Consider the following 17,251-nt stretch of genomic DNA (forward strand, 5'->3'; position numbering starts at 1 on the left):
AGCCCCAGGGACCTGAAGGACTGTAAAGATGAGAATCCCAGGAGGAGAGGAGAAAGAGGGTAGACTGAAAAAGGACTCAGAAATAATGGCTGAAAACTTCCCAACTTTGACAGGAATCATCAGACAACAGATTTAAGAAGCTAAGTAAATGCCAAAGAAGATAAACCCCCTCAAATCCACATCGAGACACATAACACCTTCTGAAAACTAAAGATAGAGTAAGTAAAGTATCCAAACTTTACTAGGCTGTCTTGGACATTTAGAGGCTTCTGCAGCTGAGGAACAGGGGCTGGGGAGCAGGGACTCTGTTTAGCCCAGATCAGGGTGTCAATGACAGTGCAGGAAGCCATGTGATTGGGGTCAGAGAACCTTGCAAGGTTTTAGGGCACCACCGCTTAGCTTGGATCACTCCATAAAAACAACCTCCTACGGTTTACAGTGGAATGGAAACAGGGTTCTTTTGATGTGTTGAACACACCAAATCTTTGGGTCCTTTCTACCTGCTGTTCCCTTAGCCTAGAATGCCCGTTCTTTGCCTGTTCACATTGCTGGCTACTTCAGGTTTCTGCTTAAATGTCAGTTTCTCAGAAGGGCCTCCTCCTCTGGGCCAGTCCCCACCCTAAGATATTTTGTCATAGCATGCTGTTTTCTTCTTGTTAGCAATCCCAACATGCAAATATTTATTTATTTGTTGACTTGCATATCTCCCCTACTAAACTGTCCTTGCCCTGAGACCAGAAACAACCCTGTGTCCCGAGGGCTTGACCCATTGTCTGGTACAGTTGACAGACAAGAGTCTTGTTGAATAAATGAGTAAAGAGCTAAGGAGGTAAGGGACCACCTTTAAAAGAACCCCTGTGTTTCAGGGGCTGAGCTAGCACTTTACGTACATCACCTCGTTTAGTTGTCACAAGTTGACAGTGAGGTGGGTATTGTCCTCTCATTTCACAGATGAGAAAACTGAGGCTCAAAAGGGTACTGTCTCATACCCAAAGTCACACAGCAACCATGATGGAGAGCCCGATTTCACACACGGACTTTTTTTTTCTGCCTGTGTACTTTCCACTACTCTACCCAGCCCCCATGTTAAGGCAAGTTATCTGGGTTTAAGCCCCAAACCTACACCCTTCTTGATAGCATCTTATAAAACTCACTCAGTTTGCTCATCTAAAATTCTGAGAATGAGGCATCAAACCATGAGCAGAGGACAGGTAAAGAGTATTTCATTCCACCGGTCTCTAAGCAGTTGGGTTGGAGTTTAATTTAAGTGCCTGGGTACCATGGAGATGCAAGCTCTATAAGTACCCAAGAGAGGCTTCTTTCAGCCAGCCCACTGCTTACTGTGCTTGCACCCCCTCCCCTGCTTCCCACCAGGGCTCCTCTTCTGCGGTTGGGGTAGATGTGGAGGAAAGCAGTGCTTTGCAGGAACTCCCTCCCTCTGTTCACACCCTTTCTTTCTCCTCCACACCCCTACTCTCGAAACTGAGATTTCATCTTTACCTCCTCCTTCAGTGCATAATTCATTTCCTCGTTGGTGAAAGACACAACAGCTCCCAGCCCCCAGTACACAGAGGCCTCTTGGATGGGAGAGTGGAAACCTCTCCTGCCAGTCCCAGGATAACCTCCTGTCCCGGAGAAATCCAGTTCGGTTAATGAATGGACCAGCAAGAAAAAGGCGGCATAGGGAGAAAAGTGCCGCTCCTTCACAGAGACAGCTCAGCCTGTTAAATCCCCTGCTATCTAAGCCCCAGGTGGGTCTTGTTGACAGCATTGGTGGAGGTTGAGAACCAGGTTGGTCTATCTTCAGCTTGGAATTCAGAACCCACACCTCAACTCTGCCCTTTCATTGTAAACTCAGCTATGGCCTCAGCATGCCCTCTCCCACCTGCAACCACTCCAACAGATATGCAATCTGACTGAAAGCAGGAGTTCAAGACTAGTAGTCTCCTGGCTGCTCCTCCACCTGCTTCCAACCAGACTGTTTATAACCTGAAGTTACTTCTTCATTGGCATTCTAGATCCTACACTGCCATGAATTCAGAAGCAAAAAACCAGTTGGGAGGAGCTGAGTTGGACTCTTGGCTCTATTATTTACCATGTCACTATAGGAAAGTCACTTCGCCTCTTGAGTCTCAGTTTACACATCTGTAAAATGGGACTAATGAGAACCAGGGCAATGAGTCATTATTCATAGAAACTCCATCGATTTGTAAAATGAGTTGACTGTGCTAGACTTATTTTGATGTATTTTTCAAGCTCTGTATTAAACACTGAGGACCCAGAGGTAAATAAGAAACCACCTCTTCTGTCTCAGCTCTCATATCACCAAGGTTTTCTGCACCCTAATTTTCCCTGGCTTAGGACATGGTTTCCCACCATTGAAAGAAAATAGTTCACGGGGGTTTCCCTGGTGGCGCAGGGGTTAAGAATCCGCCTGCCAATGCAGGGGATACGGATTCGAGCCCTGATCCGGGAAGATCCCACATGCCCTGGAGCAACTAAGCCTGTGCGCCACAAGTACTGAGCTCGCGTGCCACAACTACTGAAGCCTGTGCGCCACAACTACTGAAGCCCGTGCGCCTAGAGCCCGTGCTCCTCAACAAGAGAAGCCACCGCAATGAGAAGCCCGCGCACTGCAAGGAAGAGTAGCCCCCGCTCGTTGCAACTAGAGAAAGTCTGTGCGCAGCAACGAAGACCCAACGCAGCCAAAATAAATAAATTAAATAAAATAAATAAATTTATCAAAAAAAAAAGAAAATAGTTCACGGGCCGAATTATGAACCACACATAATGCACAACTAAAGAAAGGGGACATTATCGGCTCAGTCACATAAACGTAACTGCATCCTCCAGGATGCGTGGGAGGCAAAGCATGATATAGGAAGGAACAGTCATGGAGTCGGAAGAAAAATCTCCGCAGAGGTTTCCACAGCCTCCATTTCCTTGAAGAATGTCGATGCTAACAGGAAAGTACTGCTGGCATATCTGTTCTTTTTTTTTTTTTAAAGCTAATTTCTCCTCCTTACCATCTTCATGAAATATGTTACCCTGCTTCTCTGATTCTCTGAGACACGTGTGTGTTCTCCTTTGCTGCTGCGGTGGGGGAAAGGATTTCAGTGGGTGTCTTTTAAAAAACAAGACAACCTGTTTCAGGCTCAGGTGGGCGACCCGGTTGTGAAAGCAAACGAAGAAAGGCTTGTTCTGTGGTTACTTCTGCTCGGCCCCTACTCAGCTCCAGAGCAGCCAGATGCAGCCCCAGGAGGAAGGCCGGGAGAGGCTGGGCTTCTTGTCAGATTCCTGCAGTCCATTCACCTGTAGAATAATGTCCAATTTGCCCTATCACATGGCTGAGCCGGTTTTACCTTTAATCCCTTTCACGTTGGTCCTCAGCCTCGAAGAATGCCTAGGGATGATTCACCCACCATCACATGGGGCAGGCAGTCATCTGTTTCATTACCTCACCCTGCTTGCAGCTTCTGGGAGATAACCCAGGATTCTTCTGCCATGGGGAGGTGGGGGGGGGGTGGAGGTAAGGTGAACAGAGTAAGGCTTTAAGGAGTTGACTCCTGCTCTGGTCTCAATTTCCTGCTTCCCAGCCCAGGTCTAAAGATGTGCAGGAACAAGTCATGTGGAAATGCCAGGGCTTGGGCACCTGGGCTAAAAAGAAAGTTGGATTTGGTGGTCTAAAAGGGGTTTTCCCTTCACAACCAACATCAGCCAGTGGGAAGGCATGGTTGCAAAACAAGACAAAAAAATGAAAGCAGCAATTAGGAAGATTGTCACAAACAACCACACACAATTTTCAGGCAGGGAAAGGACATGGGCTTGTGTTTGGAACAGAAAATACTTCATCAGTTTCACAGGGGTGTACATGGTGCTCCAAATGTACCACAAGGAGGCCCCTGAGATGACAGCTTACTGTGGAGTGCCAAGCCCTCTACACTTCTCATCTGTAGCCCTTACAACAAGCCCTACAGAGTCTATATTATTATGGTGACTTTCAGACCTAAGACTGGGACTTCAGTTAAGCAAGTTACTCAAGGTCATACAGCTAGAAAATAGGGAGGGTTTAAGACCCACACAGACTGGTTCCAGAGCTTTTGCTTCTCAGCCAAATAATTACGAAGCAAGCATCAAAAGGGACAAGCATTCATAAGCATCTATGATATTCCAGATCCAGTCCATGCATAGGTCCAGGAGTTGCAGAGTAACTAAAAAAAAAGAAAGAAAGAATAGGTTAATGGTGGAGAGCACGAGTACTGAAGTCAAGCCTAGGTTCACTTATTAGCTCTGTATCCCTGGTCAACAATATAGCATCTTGGAGCCTCAGTTTTCTCAACAGTGAAATGGGTATAATAAGTAGTATTCCTTATTCCAGAGTGGTGTTGTGACACTTACATGAGATCCTGCGTGTGAAGCACCTAGCACCATGTTGACTTTAATTTTGAGCTATTGCCCTCATCACTAATGCGAGGATTTTATACATAGTGAAGTTGAGGCCCAAGCAGAGGTAGTGTAGAGGGCTATGGGAATCTCCCCATAAAAGGAGGGGGAACTCCTACTTCTAGGTATTCTGAGGCCAGTCTGAGGCCCACATTTCTGGACTTCTGTGCATGGCATCTATGGAATGAGGGAGGGAGGGTAAGGCCAAATACTGAGCCCATGAGTCTGGCCTTAAGAAGTAACTGGCTTTGCAGAAGGCATTTGGAGGTGAGGAGCTGCCGTGGTGGGCCTTCTCTATCAAAAGAAGGTGAGACCACAAACATGGGATTCTCCCCTTTGCTCAGCACACCCTGGCCCATACAACACAGAATGCTGGCTCCTCTGGGAGACTGTGGGGCTCAGACAAAAGGATATACCACACTGGGCTTCATTCCTCCAGTCCAGCTCCCCGCTATATATCCAGGGCAAAAAAAGGTTAAAGACACAGTCAGAAGCCATAGACAGCCAGTTGATCCTTAACTCAACTGTAATTAAGTAATTACAAATTTTTAATTTCTCAAGCAATATTGATTTTAAAAATTTCTTCTCATTTTTTTTCAACATGGAATTTTGCTTTGCTTGCTTTCTTCTTTTTCGTAACCCCCTTCCCCCAAAGCTATAACATATCAAATAGTATCACAGATGAGAACGCAGGTGAAGCTGCCTGGGACAGGTTAAGTATTCAATTTAATGAACAACAACAATGTCATTACTATTACTTTTACAGAGTGCTTCCCTGACACCCCCTGGAAGTCCTCCGGGGGCGAGGCGGGTGGGTTGGGTTGATAGCACTCCTAATTTTACGGTCCCGGTCCCGGGGAAAAGCCAGCTACATTTGCAAATACGAGGGGTGGGGGGATGGGTGAAACAACTTGAGGAGAAGAATAGAATAAGAGGGAGACAGATGGTGTGTGTGTTGGGGGAAGGGATCAGAGATCCTGGAAAACTTATGTTCCCCGATTTGCAAGAATGTTTCCATTTAACCACTTCTTGCCTGACTCCTGATTCTACATGAGAGAAACGAGGAGTTGTAAGATTTGGTGCCACCTGTGCAAGAGCCTAAACACTCGGGGTGGAGAGAGCCAGGAGCGTTGGGAAGCAGAGGGAGAGCGGGTCGTGCTTTAGCCTCCTGGGGCGCCAGTATGGGTCAGGGACCCAGGTAAGGGGCGGGCTCCCATTCCTCCGGCAGGAGAAGCCGGCGGTTGGGACTGTCCCACGAGGGGGCGCGTCTCGGGCCCTAGGACCCGCCCTCGCTGCGCTGGGCGCGGGGAGGGGACGCGGGAACCCTGGCGCCCGGTGCTCCGCCTCCCGTTTCCGGGGGAGCGCGGTTACCTGCACCGCCCGAGCCGCACCTGGCGGAGGCAGAAGTCGCAAGCCGAGCGGTCGCTGAACGGCGGAGCTGAGAGGAGGGACAGCACCCGGCTGGGGGGAAGAAGAGGCGGCGGCGGCGGCGGCGGGCGGCGGGCGGCGGCGTGGAGGCTGCAGGGCGCCGCGCGCCGCGGAGGAGGGCAGGCGGCAGCTGCGCTCGGCTCGCTCTGCCCCGCCGGCGGGGCGCGCACCCGGGCCCGCACCGCGCCGCTGCGGACGCACATGGCAGCGTGAGAGGCCGGCGGCGGGAGGAGCGGGCGGCGCCGGGCCGGGGCCGCAGGGCCGCATGGACAGCGCCGCCACCCCGGCCGGCCCTCACTAGGGCCCCTAGTCCGCGGGCGCCACTCCCCCGGTCATGGTGCCTCGGCGGCCGCCCGAGCCGAAAAGAGCCGGCCGGAGCCGCTGAGCCGGGGGCCCCCGCGGCGGCCGGGAGCTGCATGGGGGAGCGCGGGCCGCGCTCGGGAAGATGCCCCGGCCGGAGCTGCCCCTGCCGGACGGCTGGGAGGAGGCGCACGACTTCGACGGCAAGGTCTACTACATAGACCACACGAGCCGCACCACCAGCTGGATCGACCCGCGGGACAGGTAGGACCCCGAGAGGACCCCTCCTGCCCCACGGGCCACCGGCCGGGATTGTGCAGGGGATGCCGAGGAGCTCGGCGAGCCTCTTCGCTTTCCCGCACCCCACACGCTCCACCTTCATCCCCTTCTAGACCGCCGCTCCCGCCCGGGTGGGCTGCCGGGACGAGGGGACGGCCAGTGAGTTGGCCCAGGCTGCCGTCACCGCCTTCCTCTGATGAGGACTCAGGCCCCAGCCGGCACCTGCCCGGAGTTTTGACCTTAAGCTCTAGCCCCGCCCCCCGCCCCCCGCTTCCCCTTAGTTGGGTCGGGCGGGGGCTGGGGGAGCAACCTAGCCGAGTGATGCTGGGGCTTCCCGGGAAGGCTTTCCCCAGCACGGGGTGGGGGAGGAGGGGGGATGGGGAAGCAGCTGGTTTGGAGCGGGCGGCAGGCACCCAGGACTCAGTGGGAGACCGCTGGAGGAAGGACACTGCGTGCGTGCAGGGGAAGGCAGCCTGGAGTGTGGTTTTTGACAGGTGTCTCCGCGGCTCTGAGAGGAGCACGGGAGCAGTCTGGGGGCCTGGAGGCCGAGAGAGGGAAGGAAAGGAAGGAGCGGGGGAGTTCTGATCGGGGAGACCGGTTCTCCAGGAATCTCACGGCAACTTGGAAGCTGTTAGGATGTAGATGGAGGTGAGAGGCCTCCGCAAAGCCCTGCCCATCCCTCTTTCTCCTCCCTCCCTCCCTCTGGGGACCGCGGCTCCTCAGCTCTGCACCAGCGCGTCCTGACCTTGGTGGGCACCAGGCCGACTGGAGCACCGGATTTGTTTTTGCTGAGGCAGGTGGAGTGTGAGATGGCTGGTGTGGCTCTTAGCTTCCAGACTTTCTCCTGGTTTTGACTGCTTGGCATTTCTTTGCACACACGCACCCCCTCCCCATGAATATCCTGGGGGGAGGGGAGGACCACCCTCTGGGACCGCTTTGTTGTGCTTTGCTGTCACCTCTGTGGTCAAAGTGCCTCAGGAATGTGGAATTTTCACCTGGTCGCTGTGACCTTGGGTGTCAGGTGCCTGTAAAGCAATGGAGGTGAATTGTTTGGACCCTTCATCCTGTGGGGTTGTGATGGAGGTTCCAGAAGTCCAGGATGGGGTGTGTAGTGAGGTGAAGGTTGAGAAAAAGCAGAAAGAAAATGTGAGCTGAGATTCCTCGTGGTTTCTGTGAGCACTTTGGTTCATTCATTCAACATTTACTAGGTGCCTCCTCTGTGTTCAGTACCATGCTGAATGTCTCATCAATTTAATCCGGAAGAGAAATGTTTAACGCTGGAGAGCGTCCCGTGAGCAAGCTGCTTTTACCTCTGAGCCTCAGTTTCCCTATTTGTCAGGCAAATGATTTGCTTGGAAGGGAAGTAGTAATAGTGGAACTCTTTTTTTTTTAATTTATTTATTTAATTTATTTTATTTTTGGCTGCGTTGGGTATTTGTTGCCGCGCTCGGGCTTTCTCTAGTTGGCGCGAGCGGGGGCTACTCTTCGTTGCGGTGCGTGTGGGCTTCTCATCGCAGTGGCTTCTCTTGTTGCGGAGCACGGGCTCTAGGCACGTGGGCTTCAGTAGTTGTGGTACGTGGGCTCAGTACTTGTGGCTCGTGGGCTCTAGAGCGCAGGCTCAGTAGTTGTGGCGCACAGGCTTAGTTGCTCCGTGGCATGTAGAATCTTCTCCGACCAGGGCTCGAACCCGTGTCCCCTGCATTGGCAGGCAGATTCTTAACCATTGCACCACCAGGGAAGCCCAACAGTGGAACTCTTCAAAGTTGGAAGGGACATAGAAGATCAAGGCCCAACTCCCACTTTCAAACGTGAGACAAACTTTGAGGCCTGGAGGTGCGATTTGCTTGTGTTTTGATCTTTCCACCCCTCTGCCTTATGCCGAGTCCTTTACTGGCTCTGAAGTTCTAACCTCCACACTTGTGGTCCTACTCACTTTCCTTCCCCATGCCCCCCTCAGGGTCAGTTGCCCCAGGGACTCTGTTGCTGTGTTGGTGAACTGGACAGTCCCTTGTCCTCTCCTAATACAGGCACAAGTTCGAGTTTCTGTGTCCTCCCGTATTTTAGGTCCCAGCAGCTACCGAGTCCAGTGTGCTGTTAGCAGTTGAATGTCGAGGACACTGCTAACTCGTCCCAGGTCATGCATCTAGGAACTTCTCTGGGGTGCTAAGAGGATAACACAGCTGTAGAAGGCTTCTTAAACAACGGTCTTTTTTTTACCCTTGGAAGAGGGCAAGCAGTACAGCTTCTGTGGGACACTGACTTGACTAGAGCATAATTTCCCAAATTTTAGTATTATGTGGACCACCTTTTTTGCTATATCCACCTGTTTTATTGCTTACTTAATATGTGACTTTAAATCAACCCCATTTGAATTTTTTTTAGGCACTTTCATAAAGGGGAAACTAGTAACATCTATTGCCCCCAATACTAGGGAACCTTTAAAAATACAGTGGAGGGGAAAAACAACAGTGCCATTATATTTGAGTTCACTCCTGGGGCCTGTCCACGGCTCCAGCAACAGGGCTGTGCAGCCTGTGTTTTTAGGCAGATTGGCAGGCATTAAAAACATATTGGCACTTCATGGAGCTGCTCACTCTCTCCGCCTTGTAGGCCACTGGTTTGAATGCTGCATCTTTGTATTGATATCTCCTGGTCATCCCACCTGCACCGGCCCGGGGTGGGGCCCCTGAGCTTGGGGCGCTGAGGGGTTCTGAGCTCACTGCGTGGTGAGCCAACTTTGAAAGTTGGGGAAAGAGCTGAGCAGAGGGTATCCACTTCTGACTCCCTGGAATTCCCTCCTGCACACCCCAGAAGGGAGTTTTGCCTTCTCGTCCTACCTGTGCAGCCTCAGGCAAATCGCTTGACCTCTCTGAGGTGCAAGTGCTCCTTCGGTGAGAGAAGAAGGTTGATGAGGTGGTCTCTAAGCCCCCTGCCAGTTCTCAGATAGGATTTCGCTGATTCGGGTTTGGCCTCGCCTATCCCTCCTGACTCTGTGGCAGAATTGGGAGTGGGGGGGCAGTAGGCAGGAGGGTGAGGGGGCTGAAAGGAGGAGGAGAAAATTTAACAAGGCTGAAAAGCGCCAGGCTTCTTTGGGGTGGTGAGGTTAGGGGAGAGAAATTCTGCCAAGGCAGTTACATCTCTGCAGCTGGTTAATGCTATGAAACAAAATATCACATAAAAAAATTAAAAAACAAAAAAGATTCTGCTCCTTGAGTGTGTGTGTGTGTGCGCGTGCACGCGCGCCCATTTGTCTTGGTTTTTTTCCTTATCTGAATCAAGGAGATACACCTGTCCATTCCCCTGAATTTAAAAGAAGTAAGTCAAATGGTCCTTCAGTCAGAAAAGTGATTTCTTAGCCGCAGAGAACAGAATAGCGTCTCGGGTTACCAAGCCTGAAGAATGTCCTGGCACATTCCTCTCTCTGGGCCTGAGCTGTTTTGTGTGCTGTCCGGCTTGGAGGCTGCTGGGGGTAGGGAATCCAGTTTTCAGCTTCCCCTTTCACCAGGGGGTTGGAAGAGCTGCGGGCAGCCTTGCCAACTCTCTCCCCTTCTCACCCAGGGGAAGACTGGGAGGCCGAAATTCCTGAGGACGGTTGTCCCAACAACCGGAGAGGGGCCAGTGGGCAGCTCGGGCCCTGCCTACTGGGCCAAAGGCTCCAACGGCACCACGGGCTCCTCCCGAGGCAAGGCTGGTCTGAGAAGGTGACAGGTCTGTGGGGAATCAGGTGCTGCAGATCGGGCCTTGGAGCAGCGTGCCTTTAGCAGAGTAACCCCGGGTGCTTCTGGGAGCTTCCAGCAAAGAGCCAGCATTCCGGGTATATTTAACTTAGAGGTATGCAACAACAAACACACTGATTGTTCTCCGGAGGAAGAATGGATTGTTGGAACTGGCCCTGCTGGGGAAGGTTCCTGAAGCCTAATTCCTGCTCATTGGGGGGTTTGTCTTCTGACCTTCTTCTAGGAACCACCTGAGAGCTCTGTGGGCACAGTTTCTGGGGCTGTGTGATCAGTGCTAGAGGCCCACGTGTCTGGGAGGCCATGTTGAGAGAACCCAGCAACTTCTCTCATGATTTGAGGAGGAATTTTTGCCAACGCTGTTATTTCAGGAATGATTCATAGTGTACGACGTTGGGTCTACAGCAGGCAAAAGATCTTAATCTCCTTCTGGTCACAGACCCTTATAAGAATCTGACAAAGGTTAAGGGTGTTTCCTGAAGAAAAGCATGAACACGGCTTTTGGCACATAATTTCAGGGAGTTTGTAGACCCCGGGTTCATAACCCCTGCCAGAGATTAACTTAAAAACTGTTCATCACTACCTGTATGCCCTCCTGTTTAGCTAGGTAGGACATAATGATTGAGCATTTACTATATTCAGGTAGTCTGCTGACAGAGCTTTACATGGGTAACTTCTTTTAATCCCCCTAACAACCCTGGGAATAGGTTATCTGCCTGAGAAACCCGAGGCTCAGGGGGTCTAAGTTTGGGGAAAGCCACTCAGCTTCTGAGGAGCTGAGATGGGAATGCCAGGCATGCCGACTCCAGAACCCAAATTTCTAACCACTCAGCTGGATGGAATCCGTTGCTGAATTAAGATCTCTGCTCCACTGCCTAAGGAATCTGGCCTTGGGGAATGGAGCCAGGACAGGCATGATTTCAGTTAACCTGCTGCCATTCTGGTGTGGCCAGGCCATGGTTATCCAGCGAGTGGTGTAGAAAATGGAAAGAGGTTGAGTCTTTGAATCCTGGCATCTTGGATCGGCTGCTTGCTGCCTGAGTGACCTTGGCAAGTTACATATTCTCTCTGAGCCTTGATTTTGTCTTCTCTAGGATGGGGTGATGCGCATAAGCTGTCAAGGGCCACTATGAGCATGAAATAAGTTAAATCACGTAGGGCAGCTAGCACAGAACCTAACATACAGGAGACACTTGGGAATGCCAAACCTTTTGACTTTTACTAGGAAGTACTTAGGAAATACTTAAGTCAAATGGAGACTGAGTCTCCATCCAGCTCTGTAGCAGTTTGCAGCTGGAATGGACCTTTCTGGTCATGTAATCCAGCCCTCTCATTTCACTGATGAAACAGACTCAGAGACTGGTGACTTGCCCAAGGTCACACAGCAAATGTCAACCTTGAGTCTCTAGTAGAGGTCTCCTTTCTTCTTTCTTTTATGTAAACTTTTCCCTAAAAATCAGACCCAGTTTCTTCTCATCCATGGTAATAATTTGAGAATATTTTATGCTTGTAGTTTATTCTTTGTAATCCTTTTTGACTATGCAGACCAGCAAGTTTCTTTCATAGCATTGCAATCATTTCTGAGTCGTGTCATAGGAATGTGTTATATGTTGACCAGTTAAAGTACCAGCAATTGCAAGTGCATTACTGTTTTTATAATCAATTTAAATAGATTTAAGGTTATTGTCGGACTAATGTCACTTTCCACCAATTTACATTCTGACAAGCTTTCTTAAGTGGGAATTATAACCAGCCTGCCAGGGAATTTACCCAAAGCCTCTATTCTCCATGCTTCTGCTTTTAATGATCCACTAATACCTTTAGCTTGGGCCTTTACAATTATTAGAGGGTTTTTCTTCTCCTTCCAAGGCTTGAATTTATGATCTACATATTTCATGGGAGTCTGCAATGCATGGGAATATCTTACCTCATTCATTAAGAAAGAAATAAGGTTAAAAAGCACTAGTCTAGCTAACAGGAAGAAATAAGAGGCATTGGAACCCACAAATGAATAAAATAATAATAAATGCTAAGTCTCCTAATATGTATTCTGTGCTGCGCACCAAGTGTTTTATATCATGATCTCATTTAATCCTTTTGCCAACCATGTAAGGTAAGTACTGTTATTTTCTCCATCCTCAGATAAGGAAACAGCAATTTAGAACGGTTAAGAATTTGTATTTGCTCAAGGTCACCACCAGTAGGTGATGCACCCAGGATTGGGGCCCAGCTGGTTGAACTCCTGAATCCACGCTCGAATTAGCTATTGCCATTTCAGGGCTCCAGATGCCCTGTTGACAAGCTGGGCTGGAAAGTTACCATTTACTCCTAAAATGAGGCGAGCCTGCTGTGGATATCCGGGAAAGATGTTGCTGAGGAGGCTTAATCAGAGAAGCCAGTGAGATCCACATGGCAGTTTAGGAGATTATCGGGCACAAAGTCTACCTTCCGGGAGCAGCCAGCTAACCAGAGCTCTGGGAGGGAGGGAAAGAACAGAGAAGGAGGCAGAGAAACTCTGAAGGATGCAGTGTGTGGAGAGAGTTCAAAGTCGTTCCCAAGTCTCTCGGGTAAATGCTCCCAAAGGCCAGGGACTTAGTAGCCAAGGCAGCGCCTCCCTGTCACCACCCCTCCCGCTCTTGGCCTCGCCAAACTGACCTGATTCCCCGCTCCCCTGGGATCCCTGGGAGCTCTGCAACACTGCCCTTTTGAAGAGAAGCGAATCAGGTTGCCTTGGTTACTGGGAAGGTTGGAACGCCAAGCTCAGGTGCACACAAGGAGAGACGAGGCTAGAATAAGTGCAAGTTGGAAGGTGGCCGGCGTGCTGCTGCAGAACTCTCTGGATGCAGGAAGCCTCAGTCAGGTTTTGGCAGCATTTGCAGGGGGTGCCAACTTCACTGCAGTCAGCTGTCTGTGCTGAGTGTCTCCAGCCACGTCTGCCTCCAGGCTGCGGGGATCTGCCCCTGGCTCAGCGAGGGGCCCTGGATAAGAGAAACCCACTCCTCTTGGAGAAATGGCCTGGGTAGCATCTCCTAGTACTTCCACTTGGACAGGGCTGAGGGCTGGATTGGGGCTGAGTCTGGGTGAAAAATGCATGCCGTGCCTCTCCCAGCGCGGAGGGGCCAGCGGGCCACACACCTTTAGGTGGAACAGGTAAAGGCTCTAGTTACTGCTACTGACAAGCTTCTCGGCTGCCCTGAATCCCTGTTTCAGAGTGAGATAAAAGAAGAGAACATTCAGAAACTGGATACAGTGGCGTTTTGTTATTTAACCTTCACCAGCGGGCCATTAAGCCTCCGGCTCCTGAGCAGAAAAGCTCCTGCCAAAATAAAGGGGGGCGTTCACTGTTGTTGTGTGGGGGGAATGTAGAACATTCTATAAAGATGCTAGACAGGGAAGAGGGAGTGGAGTAGAGAGAGCAGGGAGGAGGGGAGAAAAGGACAAGTGCAGTGGGTTACCTCCACCCCCATTGCCTCTTCAGTGCTTCTACCCATGACATCTCCCCATTAGAGAGAAATGGGATCTTTCAGTTTCAAATGTCTGCCAAAGAAAAAGGACCGAGGCTTAAGTTCTCATTCAATGGTCGGCCAGGAAAAAAAAAAAAAAAGCTGCATCAAGATTAGGGACACCTTTGTTGGCTTTTTTCTTCTCCTGCTCCATTCATCACTCTCCGGCAGCCAGGACACCAGGCCAACGGCAGCTGCTGACTTTCCCCAGCCGGCTGCCTGCTGTTGCCAGGCTTGGTTTGGTGGCAGCAGGGCTGTCCCCATGCTGGCTTCCTCCCCGCCCAGTGGCGGTTACTTGTTTGATTTGTCTCTGGGATGCCCTTAGGATCCACTGACTGATACCTGACTTGGAAGGATAAAGTATCAAGATCCAGGCATCAGGTAGCTGCTAGGATGAGATGACCCTGGGACAGCCTTCCAACCCTACATCTGTCGTGGCTTTTCCTGGATAGTTAGGGCTCTGTGAGCATGGCGTTGTGTAGTCCAGGAATCTCTTACACGTGCATTTGTATCACTAACAGAACCATAACTGGCCTCTGGTGATCATGATGCTAATAGTTATATTTAGTCATCTTTATCCAGTAGCTGGCATGGGCCAAACACAGTTTGTTGCTCATGGTATTTTTCTGGCATTTTGCAGATGAGGAAACTGAGGTTAAGAACGGCCAAGTGACAAACTCAAGGTCATCGAGGTAGAAAGGGGCAGAGTTGGAATCTGAATCTAGGTTCTTCTGATTTCAAAGCCTTACTCTTTGCACCACTGCAGTCTTTTTCAGCGAATTTGGAGAGAGGAAGGGAAGAGGGGAAGGGAGCAAAGGAAGAGGGACCTTTGTAACTACAGAGAAATAAACAACACATCTATCAGCATATATACCTTGCTCACTGTGGAGGAAAATGTTTGTGTGGTTTCAGCCGAACATTGGTTTGACATACCACACTGTTCCCTGCAGTAGATAAGGCCTTCATAATGATCTCCAGAGGCCACCAAGTCAAGTCCTGTCTCTGTCATTTACATAGAGTAAAGTCACCTTGAACAAGTCCCTTCTTTACTGTGTAAAACACAGGTAAGCGTAGGACCTACCTACCACCGAGGGTTGTGGGGAGATGAAAGGACCTCAGCCATGGTGGGTCTTACCCAGTGCCTGGTACACACCAGGCTTTCAAATGGGAGCTGTGACTGGTTAGGCTAGTTTACCCTTCTTTGCCTTGGTAGAGAAACAAGAACCATTGTCCCTTCCTTGCCAACTCAAGTTTTTTCCTGCTGAAGCAGGGCTCACCTGAGCCACGTTGACATCAGAGTTTGCAAACCACCTTGGGGCACTCATTGTGTAAATAAACCAATAAATTCTTTTCCCAGTAGTCTTATCAGAGGCAAGCCCTTGTTTGGAATTTCTGAAGTAAAGTGACTCTTGCCAGGGAGCTGGCACAAGGGTGGTGTGCGAAGCAGGGATAATGAGTTGCAGTGGTCATGGCTGAGTGAAAACGGCTGCTGTGGGAACTGGAGGTCTCTGAAATTCATTGGTAACTGCTCTGATATCCTGGCCCTTCACTCGTGCTTCCCTGTGCCCTGTTGGAGAGCTGTTTGAGAACCTGCTGATTTTAGCGTGGAGGTGGTGCAGAAGGGCATTGGTGTTTATCGTGTCCCACCCAGCCAGGGGTTGGCCATTCATTCAGCAGGTATTTATTGAGTGCCTACTGGGCTGCAGGCTCCGTTGCCCTAACCAAAGATCAGAGCAAAGTCCCTGCTACAATGGGGTGTACCCTTGGGCAAGGGAGATGGGCAAACAGTTAAACAGATAAATTACATTCTGACTGGGGGCTTGGTATTTGCTAGAATTCTTTGACCCATCTTAGGAAGCTCGAGGGATGGCCCTGTCTAGGACACCTGTTGGTAGTTGCTGTGTGGACTTGGGCTTTGGATCTGAGAGACCTTTGCGCCTTCCCTAGGGTGTTACTCAGAGCCTGTTAGGATGAGCTGGGCACCGGGCTAAGTGCTGGGAATGCAAGGGTGACATAAGACAGTCTCCAACTCATAACATTTACTACAAATTAGTGAGAGACAGTCATCAAACTGTGCAAATAGAAATGTCAGGTTCTCTGAACCTTGGTTTATTTCCTTTCCTCTTTCATCTGGACTCAACTTAGAAATATTTATTGACTGCCCGTAAATGAATAGAGTGTCTGTAATATGCCAGGCATTGTTCCAGCACTGGGGATTTGGAAGTGATTAAGCCATCAAAAATCCTGTCCTCATGGAGCTTACATTCTAGAGCAGTGATTGTCAAGCTTGGGGAAGCGCCAGAATCACGTGGAGGATTTGTTAAGCCCGGTCCCACCTGCTCACTCCCACCCACACACCCAGTTTGTGTCAGTAGGGCTGCCGTGGGGCTGGAAGTTGGTGTTTCCAGCGCGTGATGCTGCTGGTTTGTGCCCTGTTGCTTTGCAGACCGCTAACAGTTGATTTATTGAATCCTCGCAGTAACCTGGGAGGATTGGGGGTTAGGGTGGGGTAGGGGAGTCGGGGGGAACCCTCTCATGGCTGTTTTACAGACAGGGAACTGAAGAAGGCAGGTGAGGTAACTTGGCCCTCCCTCTTATGCTAAGCAAGCTAAAGGAAGTGACTTTAGGAGCAAGCACTGTTTAACTGCCTCGCCGTGATTGCTATGAGCAATTTTGTTCTAGTTCTTTTGCTGACCCAGAGCCTGACTGGTGGCAAAATCCAGTCGGGTTTGCTCCCGCATTGTGAAATAAAGGACGGGGAAGCAGGAGGTCTGAGCAGATCCCAGAAGCCAGAAGGAAATTCTCTTTACATTAGAATGTGTGGAGTTATGCATCCATGGTCACAGAGAGGAACAGAGGGCACGGGTCTTCCCTGTTTCTCCCTGATGCTGAGCCAGGAGACCTGTGCCGAGCCCGCTCTTCAGAGGAAGGGGTGCTGGGCTCCTTCACCCCTAACCCAGTCTTACTTCAAGTCTAGGAAGTGCAGGCGAGGTGTGGCGAAGAGGCAAGGCCCTCCTCTCAGAATCCTCACAACAGCCCTCTAGGGAGGCCTTTTCCCCTTGACCATGACTTGGAATGTACATCCTCAGCCTTGTCACTGGCTAGTTCTCTGACCTTGTTTAAGCTACTTAAAGCCTCCTGAGCCTCAGTTTCTTCACTGGCAAAATGGGAATAAATTAGAAGCTACCTCGTAAGCCAGAATGAAATTCGAGGTCTCTCATTATATTTAAGTTCCGCTGTCTGGACAGTTCTAACGACAGAGATTAAGGCCTCCTTGATAGCTTCATCTATAGTTCTGTAGTTTCTGCTCAGTTCATATATTTTGAGCACCAGAATTTTTTTGGACATAAACCTCTTTCTTCTCATTTCTCTGGAAAAATGGATCATACTTAAGCAGATACACATCTTCCCAGACAACAAAGACTTTTGCTAGACGGGACTATTAAGCGGTATCTTAATAGCTCAAAAAATTTCAAACCAGCCTGAGTGGTTTATTTCCACTGCTGATATAGAACAAATATTTCCTGGCCGCAGGTGGAGGACCCTGGGTGTTTCTTCAGCCTC

General features: G+C 50.2%; 1 protein-coding gene across 3 annotated transcripts in view; it reads left to right on the plus strand.

The window, feature by feature from the left end:
• The first annotated feature begins 5,742 nt into the window (after positions 1–5,742).
• The window catches only part of WWC1 (WW and C2 domain containing 1), a 151,244-nt gene continuing 139,735 nt past the window's right edge, over positions 5,743–17,251 (plus strand). For 2 of the 3 annotated variants that reach the window (XR_009007190.1, XM_007171387.2), the window contains exon 1: positions 5,743–6,435. Coding sequence is in view for 1 of the 3 variants with exons in the window: in XM_007171387.2 (XP_007171449.2) it covers positions 6,317–6,435 (119 nt within the window). In the remaining 2 variants the exon portion in view is untranslated. Of the gene's footprint in view, positions 6,436–10,167; positions 10,282–17,251 lie in introns of those variants that run through there. The other variant, XM_057541178.1, reaches the window with a different exon arrangement.

The sequence above is a fragment of the Balaenoptera acutorostrata genome, chromosome 2 (genome assembly GCF_949987535.1).
Source record: "Balaenoptera acutorostrata chromosome 2, mBalAcu1.1, whole genome shotgun sequence".
Lineage (NCBI taxonomy): Eukaryota > Metazoa > Chordata > Mammalia > Artiodactyla > Balaenopteridae > Balaenoptera > Balaenoptera acutorostrata.